Raw genomic sequence first — 12,203 nt, forward strand, 5'->3', positions numbered from 1 at the left:
ATCTTACAGGTCCTGAAGCAGCAAAATGGCTCCAGATCATCACAGTACCACCCCCACCATGTTTTACCGTTGGCATGGTGTTCCTTTTCTGAAATGCGTTGTTAATTTTACGCCTCACATAAGTTCAACTTCAAAGTCTTCAAAGTCTTGTCAGTCCATAAGAGTATTTTCCTAAAATCTTGGGGATCATCAAGATGCTTTCTGAATGGGGGCCATTTTCCCCCAGTCTCTTTCTTATGGTGGAGTCATGAACACTCACCTTTCGATAGGCCTTACGTGAGGCTTGCAGTTCCTTGGATGTTGTTGCGGGGTGTTTTGTGATCTCTTGTATGAGTTGTCGCTGACCTCCCACTTCTGGGAAGGTTCTCCACTGTTTTGGTGTGTTCCAAATGTCGTCTCTCATTGGATTGAGTTGACCAGATTCAGAATACATAATCAGCGTTGGTCGTCAACTGAAGACAGAACCTTGATTGAATTTTCAGCAATGAATCAGAGTGGGAGAACTAAAACTGAAGTGACATACCCAAGTAAACAATTGGAGTCAGTTTCGATAGAATTCCCAAATATTTGCAAACGAAATTAGATTATCAGGCATATTTGCATGAGCAAATTCCTCTGTAGTCACAATAGAGTCGCAATTACTGTGATAATAGTACTAAACGCTTTGATTACGGTTTCCCTTTGTGGAATAAGAAACCAGATTACTGCCCCCTATAGGTGTGGATAGACACATCCTCTCATTAGGTTACAGAATGTCTCATTACAGTTGTCTGCCATCCATTTAGTGTGTTCATGTACAGGTTTTTTGTACCTTATATCTCACCAGAAACTGGTCCTGAAGGTTACGGGCCACAGAGATAACCATGTATAAAAACAGGTTTATCTAAGAGAGATAAGAAAAATTTACAATAAACAGAAAGCCAATTCATAAATAACTGAACTGTGGAAAATTCCGATAAGGCAAAGCTTGACCAAACTACAATTTTTTGATAACATAGTGACAGCAAGATGTCGGAGCCAACAATAGAAGATAACGGTAAGCCGACCAGCCAACAAGAGCTGTACAGTCCAGAGTCCCCAGCGGAGCCCTGCTGCTCCAGTTTAAAGGTACCTGCTGTGCGTTTTCTATCTCTGCGTGTCCATTGTAATGTCAGACACCATTGTTTAAGCACTGTCTACAATATTTATCTTTTTTCATTGTAACAACCTTTCTTAAAGATTTTTATTGGGGCGCTTTCCTTCGCCTACTTCTCCAAAACTCTGTGCGGGACCTACATGAAGAGCACCATCACTCAGATTGAGAGAAGATTTGACCTTTCCAGCTCTGCCGTGGGCTTCATTGATGGAAGTTTTGAAATGGGTTTGTGTTGTATAAGAGGCCCACAATGGATAGAACACCACACATACTTGTATATATGGCTTATGAGGACTTTATACTGTAGAAACACGTATTATATGGCCATACTCTGAACCAAAACGTCAGAGGAAACCTGTGGCAAAATTTGAATGTCAAAGGTCTGAATGTCAAAACACCCTGTTGAGTAAGATTTCTGAAGTGTTCTGAATATGAGGACACAAGTTGTGTCCTTGTAAACCCCTTAATAGAGTACAACTAAGTCATAAACATGTCCTTATATGACTGTGTCCTCATAAACCACATAAACAAATGCACACATGGTCAAATTTACTGATCTTGCTATACTTGTTGGGACATTTGGCCCCCATAATGTAAGGAATACAAGGTGCTAACAAAAAAACAAAACACTACCCTGCTGAAAAATCCAGCTTAAACCAGCCTAGCCTGGTTGGCTGGTTTTAGCTGGTCGACCAGGCTGGTTTTAGAGGGGTTTTGGCCACTTCCAGGCTGGTTTCCAGCCATTTCCAGTCTGGTCTTAGCTGGTCAGGCTGGGAGACGACCAGCTAAAACCAGCTTGACCAGCCTAGTCAGGCTGGGAGCCCAGCCTAAACCAGCTATGTCCAGCTTAAACCAGGCTGGTCAAGCTGGTTTTAGCTGGATTTAGCTGGTCATTTTCCAGCCTGACCAGCTAAGACCAGGCTGGAAATAGCTGGAAACCAGCCTGGAAATGGCCAAAACCCCTCTAAAACCAGGCTGGTCAACCAGCTAAAACCAGCCAACCAGCCTAGGCTGGTTTAAGCTGGATTTTTCAGCAGGGTATTGGCTCTTTTTTTGAGGGGGAGGAGATACTATATGCCCTATCTTCATTTACAAGTTAAAATTCTGTCACATATCAAACAAAGCACTTGACGATTAATCATTACCTGCGCAGTGTAATTCCCAAGCTACTATGATGCTACAATAATTGGCAGATTCTCATTCCGCGGGTTCTGATCAAACTAAATACACTTTATACAGCAGCTCCAGGTTGAACTTCAGACCTAGCCCAAACATACACAAAGTATGTTGAAATACTTTTAATCCATGTCTCTGACTGCTATTCTACAGGTAATTTGCTGTTTGTGGCAGCAGTCAGTCACTTCGGGGCCAGACTGCACAGGCCGCGGCTCATAGGAATGGGTTGTTTCCTCATGGCCATTGGCTCAGCTCTCACCGGACTGCCACACGTGTTCATGGGCCGGTATGTTCAGTCAAATTCTTGTAATCTCTCAACATTTGGTTAAGTTTATCAATTGTATCATCAATAATACAATGTCTTGACATTTAACATGCACCAAATTATTATCATGTGCACTTCAAAATACTGTGAATAACTAAGTATTACTATAGTTTTACCAAAAAAATGTTTATCTAACATTAACATGGTCATAAACTAAAATAAATGTTGTAACTGTTGATTTTAACACATTAACTAATGTTTACTCAGTGTTGAGTAACTTCAAAAACATAATTAATAATTAATTAGGAAGTTAAAGTTGTATTTAAATGACCTTTTAGCTACTATATTGGAGAGTTACTTAATTACTCAATAAGTAAGGCAATTACTTGACTCAACACTACTTAAAATCCCTATAAAAACACATGCAACTGAAATTAAACTTAATCCTTTGAGCCAAATGGGACCTTTTAGCAATATTAAAAATGTAACATTTAAAAAATAATAAACATTATATGTATCGAACTCATTTAAACGCAACGACTCAAACATACAATAGCCACGTTTCGACTATCGCGCCTAAAGCGAGCGAGCCAGGGCGAGCCAAGGCCAGTCGCGTTTCCACTATCACTTCCGGGGCGTAATCGGGCCAAAGCGGGGCTTCCTTGGGGCCAGCGTCCGGCCTTTTTCGGCCTGCCGAATACCTTGGGCCAAGGAGGGCCAACTGGGGCTTCGGGGCGGGGTTACGTACAAAGGCGGAGTTTTCCTGTCAGGTAAAGAGGAGACAAGATGCTTTCTTCCCTTACATTTGTTTTGCTATCGCGCTTGATCAACTCACTAAGAAGAAGAAAAAATGGATGCAGCCAAAATCTGTGTTCGAAGTAAATGCCGCCGAACTCGAATGTCCTTATCCAGGGATCGCTGTCTGGCCTTACACCAACAGACCACAAACAGTAAAAAAAGCAATCGCTTCGGTGTTCTCCATCTTCCAGCTCTCGTAGTGATGCCAGGTTGTGTTCGTGGTTATAATTTGAGTTTTTTGTTCCCGCTGAAGTGGGCGGGTTGTGTGACGGGTTGTGTGACGTTTGATTCGGGGGACGTTCTGGGGGCGGTGTTTGCGTGACGCGCTGCGAGCAACTAGCCCGACAGTGGAAACACGTCATGATTTCGGCCTCATTTCTCAACCTCCCGGGCTATTGGCCCGGCCTGGCCCGATTAAAGCCCTGGCTCGCACTGGCCCGATAGTGGAAATGCAGCTATTGACATAAATGACTCAACGCATTGCTCATGTTCAATCACCTTGATAAATCGAACCTTCTACAGTTGAAAAGTAGAATTATTCAGCATTTGTATAACAAAAAACACACTTCCTCTGCTTCAAATAGATTCATATTCACAATTTATTAACAGTATTTAAAGCGAGTACATTATAAGTAACTTTAAATGAACTAAAAAGGAAAAGTAATCCCTTACATTACATATTCAGCTGAAAAGTAATCCAATTAGTAACTAGTTACTTTGTAAAATACCTTATTGTTCATAATCAAGTTAATGAATTAAGTTAAGGCATTAGGATTGAACATAAAACAATTAAGTTGTCCTCAACAAGTGTTTCAGCTTATTTTATATGTTATTTTTTATGTGTTTTGTACTTTTATAATCTTTATTTCGAAAAACATTTGTTAACTTTATATAAATATAATGTTAAAATATCCTCTTTTTGCAGCTTAGAGTAATATCGTCAGCAATTAATCGCAACAGGTCGACTTGATACCATCATAAACCTAATCATTAGTTGTGAAGATGCTCATGTGTTTGTTTTTGTTGATCCCACAGGTACAAATTTGACACAGTAATACAAGACTCTGCAAACGAGACTGTCATTATAGCTCCTTGCCAATATCTCACGAATCCAAGTGAACACTCAATAAAGCGCATCGATAATACCACTGGAACAGGTAACTGCTTCACTTTTAAAATACACCCCGTACAAAATACTTTAAGAAAGAAGAAGTCATTCAGTCATTCTTTTTCCTTCAGCTTAGTCCCTCAGGGGTCACCACAGCTGAATGAACCGCCATCTATTCAACTTTAGATATTGTTTAAGCAGTAGATGCCCTTCTAGCTGCAACCCCGTAGTGGGAAACTCTCATATACACTCATTCACGCACACACTACGGGCAATTTGGTTTATTCAATTCCCCTATAGCGCATGTGTTTTGGATGTGGAGGAAACCCACGCCAACTTGGGTAGAACATGCAAACTCCACACGGAAACGCCAACTGGCCCAGCCAGGACTCAAACCAGCGACCTTTTTGCTGTGAGGTGACAGTGCCAACCACTGAGCCACCCTGCTGCCCATCTCAACATTCAAACCAACCCAGCAGGCACACAACATCAATAAGATGTCAATATTAGGTTAGAGGTCATGACGTCAGGTGACCAAAATTCAATGTCTAGCCTACGTCTAAGGACGACGTTATTTTGACGTCCAATAACGTCCGTTGATATTTGGTTGATTTTAGGTCGTGTTCAAAAGTGATCAAAATCCAACGTCTGATAGATGTCATAGTGGTAACGTCCACACAACATCAAGGTGTTACACGATTAGACGTTGATATTTGGTCGATTTTAGGTTGGATATTGACGTCGGCCTGACGTTGGGTTCTGACGTCAACCTGATTTTCATTTCCAAACAAAATCAAATGTCCCCATGACGTTAGGGTACAACCTTAATATGACGTTGTGTTGACGTCCTGTGCCTGAAGGGAAAGATGACAACATGATCCAAACATATGCGACTCTGGACAATAAAAACAGTCATAAGTGTAATTAAAATAAGTAAATAAATAAATAAGCTTTTCATTGATTTATGGTCTGTTTGGATTGATTATCAGGCTGAGATACAACTATTAGAAAATCTGATGGTCCAAAAAAAATTTAAATATAGAGAAAATTGCCTTTAAATTAAGTGCTTAGATATGCACATTACAAATCAGAAATTGAGTTATGGTCATTAAATTATCAATAATTTTAACTCTTATTTTTGCCTATTGTCAAAAAAAATGTGTGTGAAATTCAAGGGTCAATTCACGATTTCTGCATTTTACCCCCAGATTGCGTGAAGGATCCTGGATCTAGTATGTGGATCTATGTGTTTTTGGGTAATGCTCTCAGAGGAATCGGAGAGACGCCAGTCACACCGCTCGGGATATCGTATATTGATGACTTTGCAAAAGCAGAAAACTCTGCATTTTATATTTGTAAGTGAAATTACTTCGTTTTTTTGTCTTTAGAAATTTGAAACGTTACAGTAACTGCATAGAAGTATAACTTACATGATTACGTTTCATAGTATATCCTCTGTTATGTTCGATCAAATACGTTTTACAAGTTATATCAACTTACATCATGTTCAGTCCGGTTTAACTTAAGGTTTAACATTGTTGACTACTTTATAATTTAGAATAGTGTTAAAAATATGGCTGACTTGCGTACTTACAAATGTCACTACGTTACTGGATCACTACAGGTTTGGTTTTGAAGAAAACCAAAAGCAAGGCTTTAATATGTTGTAATATGTTGTGTGTTTAATTAAACTGCACAGAGTAGCTACATAACAGAAGCCTAAAATGGATTTAGTCTGATAAAACAGCACTGCTACTTCTCCACGTGATCATTAGCCGAAGAACGGGAAGTGGTAGACTGTGGCATAATAAAAGCTCTGCTGTTTCTTTGCTATCTCGGGTCTCTTTTCTACAACTACTACAGGCTCATTCTGAAAATGTACCCCTATATACGTTTCTAAAGATCACGAAATATGTAGTCAGACGTACATGAACGTCATTCCTGTTCGCGCTTACCAGCTGACTGCTTACCTCGGTATGGACGGCTTTTCCGCTGTTACCTGTTTGTCCAGTGGATCTCCATGTACGTCGGCAGACTTGTGACGTGGAGCGGAGTTGACCACGACGATGGAGTTTGAGTCGAGTGAAGAACGGCTCCAGAAAGCAGGTAAAACAAAAACAAAGGGCAAAAAATAAACAAGTGAATAACGTGGTGAGAACGTGGTCAAATCTGAAACCGTGGTAGAAATCAGGCTGCTGCAAGGGATTTCTTTTTCTGGATTGCTTTTGAAAACACTGTTGGTTGGGTTACGGGAAGGGGGTGATCGGGTCAATCGTTGCCTTTGAAAACACTATCGATTGGTTTTAGGGAAGGAGGAGGGCGGGTCAGTCCATCGGTCAGTCAGTCGACAGCGGCCTCTGGTGGATTCACAGGAGAACAGCAGGCGTGAATGGCACTCATGAGAGAAATCTGAAAAAGCGTACACAGCGCCCTCTGGGGGATTGATGAAAACAGAAACACTCCTGGGACCTATTTGGCAGTCTACAGAAAAGTATATTGGGGTACATTTTCAGAATGAGCCTTGGGTTGCTTTTCTAATAATGCAAAAAGACGCCATGTTTCCTAAATCTGACCCCAAAGGAAGCATGTACAAGGGAAATAAAATGGACCAAGAATAGAGCCCAGAGGGACACCACGCATCAGGCGAGCAGATCTAGAAATAAAATTGGCAACTTTTACAGAGAACCTTCTAAAGGTATAATACGATTTAATTATCAGCAATTGCTTTCAGTCTTACTCTGCTTGATACTATTATGATAATAGGTGTTGAATACTTGACTCATCCATCAACATGATTTCTGCAGGAGTCCAGTAAGTTGATGAAGACCACAACTCCCATGATTGCACTCTGAGTCACTCAAAATACGCTTTTGTTTGTTGTGAATACGCGCCCCCTAGTGGAGAACATGACATACTGTTAGTTTAAATTAACATATAAAAAATGAATGTTTCTATGACTTGGAAATCTTGTACATCGATATCATTTATCAATAATATGCTAACGTGTACTTGCTTTATAAGGGGAGAGCAGCCGCTGAACAATGCTGGGAATGTTTCATGAAAGTCTCTCTTCTGATGTTTAGCGTGTCTTCAGGCTATTATGCTGCTGGGTCCCATGTTTGGATTTCTGCTGGGCTCCATGTGTGCCAAACTCTATGTGGACATTGGATTTGTCAGTGTTGGTAAGCTGCCGCTTAAATTTGTTTAGCTAGTACTGTTCATTCAAGTGTGTTTCATTGTTATTTTTATAAATTATATAATTTAAGTTACAGCAACAAGTTGTTTATAAAGCATCTGCCAAATGTGATCCTGAAAATTGTTTTCTCTTTTATCCTCAATCCCCGGCAGACAGTGTGCCCATCACTCCTCAGGATGCCCGCTGGGTGGGCGCTTGGTGGTTGGGCTTCTTTGTGTCGTCTGCTTTCTTAGTACTTGCAGGTGTTCCTTTCTGGTTCCTGCCCAGATCTTTACCCAAACAAGGAGAGGAAGAGAAGGAAGTCCATATTGTTGATGATGCCAACAAGGAACAATCTGTACTCCAGACCGCACAGACAATGGCACTGGCAGACATCGCAAAAGGCAAATTCTTTCTACCTTCCTTTTATTGTACTCTTAATAATCCCATTACTTTTTTAACTACCAAAATAATGTTAAAATGTCAGTATTTGAGGAACTGCCATCACAACACACTGTTTGAAGACTTGTGAATGCTTGTTGCATTCTAAATGTCTAAAACTATTACTCACATTTGTTGGTGTGGGGCAACATTACTGCTCTACACAAAATGGATCCATTGAGTGAAACAAAACAGTCAAATGGTGCCTTGTTTGTAAACAAATCCATAATAAAATAAAGGTAGGTAGGTAAAACAGCTAGATAAACAGTTAGCAGGGATGTTTGAAGTAGTGGGCGGAGCTTAACCGGCAATGCATTTATTTTTAAGTAGTGGGCGGGGCTAAGCAGGCATTAGGGATTTAGAAGCAGTTGGTTAAGCAGACGGAGTTGGGCGGAGCTAAACACGCAGAGATGTGAAGGTGCAAAGCTAACAAGGCTGCTACCGAATAAGGCGGGAAGGCACTAAATAAACTTCCTCTGATTGAATTTCAAAGGTAGCAGTGGGTGGAGCTAAACAGGCAGTGACGCAGAAGCCGTGGTTGACATTAAACAGGCAGTGATGTAGAATCAGAAGGCGGAGCTAAACAGACAGTGAGGTAGAAGCAGAGGGTGGAACTTAACAGGCAGTGATGTAGAAGCAATAGGCGGAGCTAAACAGGCATTAATGTGGAGGCAGTGGGTGGAGTTAAATAGGCAGGGATTCAGAAACAATGGGTGGAGATAAACATGCAGGGATGTAAGGGCAGTAGGCGGAGCTAAATGGGCAGTTATGTAGAGGAAGTGGAAGGAGCTAAACACATTGTGATATAGAAACTGGGTGGAGCTAAACAGGCAGTGATGTAAAGGAAGTGGGTGGAGTTAAACAGGTAGTAATGTGGAGGCAGTGGGCGGAGCAAAATAGGCAGGGATACAGACACTGGGTGGAGCTAAACAGGCAGTGAGGTAAAAGAAGTGGGTGGAGTTAAACAGACAGTGATGTAGAATAAGAAGGCGGAGCTAAACTGGCAGTGATGTAGATGCAGTGGGCAAAGCTTAAAAGGCAGTAATGTGGAGGGAGTGGGCGGAGCAAAACAGGCAGTGACGAAGAGGAAATGGGTGGAGTTAAACAGGCAGTGATATAGAAGCAATGGGCAGAGCTAAACAGGCAGTGATATAGAAACTGGGTGGAGCTAAACAGGCAGTGATGTAAAAGAGGAGGGTGGAGTTAAACAGGCAATGATGTAGAAGCAGGGGGCGGGGTTAAACAGGCAGTGACGTAGAAGCAGTGGTTCACATTAAACAGGCAGTGATGTAAAATCAATAGGCTGAGCTAAACCAACAGTGACGTAGAAGCCGTGGGTGGAGCTTTACAGGCAGTGATGTAGAGGAAGTGGGTGGAGTTAAACAGGCAGTGAAGTAGAAGCAATGAGCAGAGCTAAACACGCTGGGATGTGAAGGCAGTGGGTGGAGCTAAACAGGCAGTGATGTAAAAAAAGAGGATGGAGTTAAACAGGCAGTGATGTAGAAGCAGTGGGCGGGGTTAAACAGGCAGTGACGTAGAAGCAGTTGGTTCAAATTAAATAGGCAGTGATTTAAAATTAATAGGCGGAGCAAAACAGACTGACGTAGAAGCAGTGGGTGGAGCTTAACAGGCAGTGAGGTAGAGGAAGTGGGTGGAGTTAAACATGCAGGGATGTGAAGGCAGTAGGCGGAGCTAAACAGGCAGTGATGTAGAAACAGTGGGCGGAGCTCAACAAACAGCAATGTACAAGCAGTGGGCGGAGCTTAGCAGACAATGATGTAGAAGCAGCGGTTGACATTAAACAATGAGTGATGTAGAAGCAGTGGGTGGAGCTAAAGAGTGCTGTAGAAGTAGTAGGTGGAGTTAAACTAGCATTGATGTAGAGGGAGTGATTGGAGTTAATCATGCAGCGACATAGAAGCAATGGGCAGAGCTAAACAAGCAGTGATATGGATGCAGTGGGCAGAGCTAAACAGGAAATTATGTAAAAACAGTGGGTGGAGCTAAACAGGAAGTGATGTAGAAGCAGTGGTTGACATTAAACATGCTGTGATGTAGAAGCAATGGGCAGAGCTAAACAGGCAGTAATGTGGAGGCAGTGGGCGGAGCAAAACAGGCAGGGATGTAGAGGAAGTGGGGGGAGCTACACAGGCAGTGATGTAGAGGCAGTGGGAGGAGCTAAACAGGCAGTGATGTAGAGGCAGTGGGTGGAGCTAAACAGGCAGTGATGTAGACGCAGTGGGAGGAGCTAAACAGGCAGTGATAAAGGAACTAGGTCAAGCTAAACAGGCAGTGACGTAGAAGCAGTGGGTAGAGATAAATAGGCAGTGATGTAGAAGCAGTGGGAGGAGCTAAACAGGCAGATAAAGGAACTAGGTCAAGCTAAACAGGCAGTGACGTAGAAGCAGTGGGTAGAGATAAATAGGCAGTGATGTAGAAGCAATGGGTGGAGCTAAAAAGGCAGTGATGTAGAGGCAGTGGGAGGAGCTAAACAGGCAGTGATATAAAAACTGGGTGGAGCTAGACAGGCAGTGATCTAAAAGAAGCAGGCAGAGTTAAACAGGCAGTAAAGTGGAAGCAGTGGGCAGGGTTACACAGCAGTGACGTAGAAGCAGTGGGTGGAGCTAATCAGGCAGTGATGTAGAAGCAGTGGGTAAAGATAAACAGGCAGTGATATAGAAGCAATCGCTAGAGCTAAACTATCAACGACTTAGAAAAAGTGGGTGGAGCTAAACAGGAAGTGATGTAGAAGCAGTGGGTGGAGCTAAACAGGTAGTGACGTAGCGGATCTTTTGTGATTTTGGCCGATTAAATTCAAAGTAAGCTGTTTTTAGACTAACTATCCACTTTTTAAAGAGTTTTAAAGTACAAATATCTCTTATATGTCAAACAATGAGGTACATTTTAATTTGATGATTGAGTTAACATGATCCCTCACATTTTGTTCAGCTAACATCATGAGTTCCCTGTTTTATGTTTGCGTAAATGTGAAGGGTTCTTGCCGTCTCTGAAAAGACTCCTGTGCACTCCCGCATATTTCCTGCTGCTGTGTGGGATTGTTTTGAAGTTCAATTCTTTCATCGGCATGCTCACCTTCAAAGCCAAATACATGGAGCAGCAGTTTGGTCAGTCTGCGTCAAGAGCGAACTTCCTGATCGGTAAGAAGCCTTTCCAGTAAACACCAGCCTAATGACAATTTCATACAGTGTCTGATGCCAGATTGTGGTTAAACAACTCCTATCATTATGAAAAAAGCCTATATATGTACAATTTGTGTTACATTTATATCTGTATTTAAGATGTAGTATTTAATTTAGTTTAAAAAAATGTATTTAAATGTATTTAAATGTAATATTAAATAAATAAAACCAAATATTTTCGATGTAATATGCTTGGAATATTTTTAATGGCAAATTGTGAACTACAATTAGATTAAATTTCATTAAAATGTAGAGTCGGATGTTGTTTACACCAAAATAATAAGAATAAAACAGTTCGGAAAGGGTCACAGACATGAAAAAGGGTCTTAATAACATAATTAATTGCAATAAATAAATGTTTTAAGTAAATAACCCAAAATTCAAATACAGTATTTTGGTGGAAATTCATCTGTCGCTTTAAACCCAATAAACCCAACTGTACAGCATCGCACACACACACATACACACACTCCATAGGCATAATGTATTTTATATAGTAAAAAACTCGTATTATATGGGCTTACCCCACCTCAAACCCTAATCCCAACCAAACCCAATCAAAAGACCGCGTTATGTATGGTTATTTAAGCGTTTTACAGGGACACCCCTGCTGAAAAATCCAGCTAAAACCAGCCTAGGCTGGTTGGCTGGTTTTAGCTGGTTGAACAGCCTTGTTTTAGAGGGGTTTGGCCATTTCCAGGCTGGTTTACAGCCATTTCCAGCCTGGTCATAGCTGGTCAGGTTGGAAAATGACCAGCTTAATCCAGCAAAAACCAGCTTGACCAGCCTGGTTTTAGCTGGACATAGCTGGTTATGGCTGGACTTTCAGCCTGGCTAGGCTGGTCAAGCTGGTTTTAGCTGGTCATTTTCCAGCCTGACCAGCTAAGACTAGGCTGGAAATGGCT

General features: G+C 41.6%; 1 protein-coding gene across 1 annotated transcript in view; it reads left to right on the forward strand.

Moving 5' to 3' along the window:
- The first annotated feature begins 939 nt into the window (after nucleotides 1-939).
- Nucleotides 940-12,203, forward strand: part of slco1e1 (solute carrier organic anion transporter family, member 1E1) — a 23,477-nt gene continuing 12,213 nt past the window's right edge. The window contains exons 1-8 of the mRNA XM_056455244.1: nucleotides 940-1,107; nucleotides 1,219-1,360; nucleotides 2,465-2,597; nucleotides 4,410-4,531; nucleotides 5,691-5,837; nucleotides 7,566-7,664; nucleotides 7,831-8,061; nucleotides 11,092-11,256. Coding sequence (XP_056311219.1) covers nucleotides 1,009-1,107; nucleotides 1,219-1,360; nucleotides 2,465-2,597; nucleotides 4,410-4,531; nucleotides 5,691-5,837; nucleotides 7,566-7,664; nucleotides 7,831-8,061; nucleotides 11,092-11,256 — 1,138 coding nt within the window. The 5' untranslated portion in view covers nucleotides 940-1,008. The remainder of the gene's footprint in view (nucleotides 1,108-1,218; nucleotides 1,361-2,464; nucleotides 2,598-4,409; nucleotides 4,532-5,690; nucleotides 5,838-7,565; nucleotides 7,665-7,830; nucleotides 8,062-11,091; nucleotides 11,257-12,203) is intronic.

This window comes from Danio aesculapii, chromosome 4 (genome assembly GCF_903798145.1).
Source record: "Danio aesculapii chromosome 4, fDanAes4.1, whole genome shotgun sequence".
Taxonomy (NCBI): Eukaryota; Metazoa; Chordata; class Actinopteri; order Cypriniformes; family Danionidae; genus Danio; species Danio aesculapii.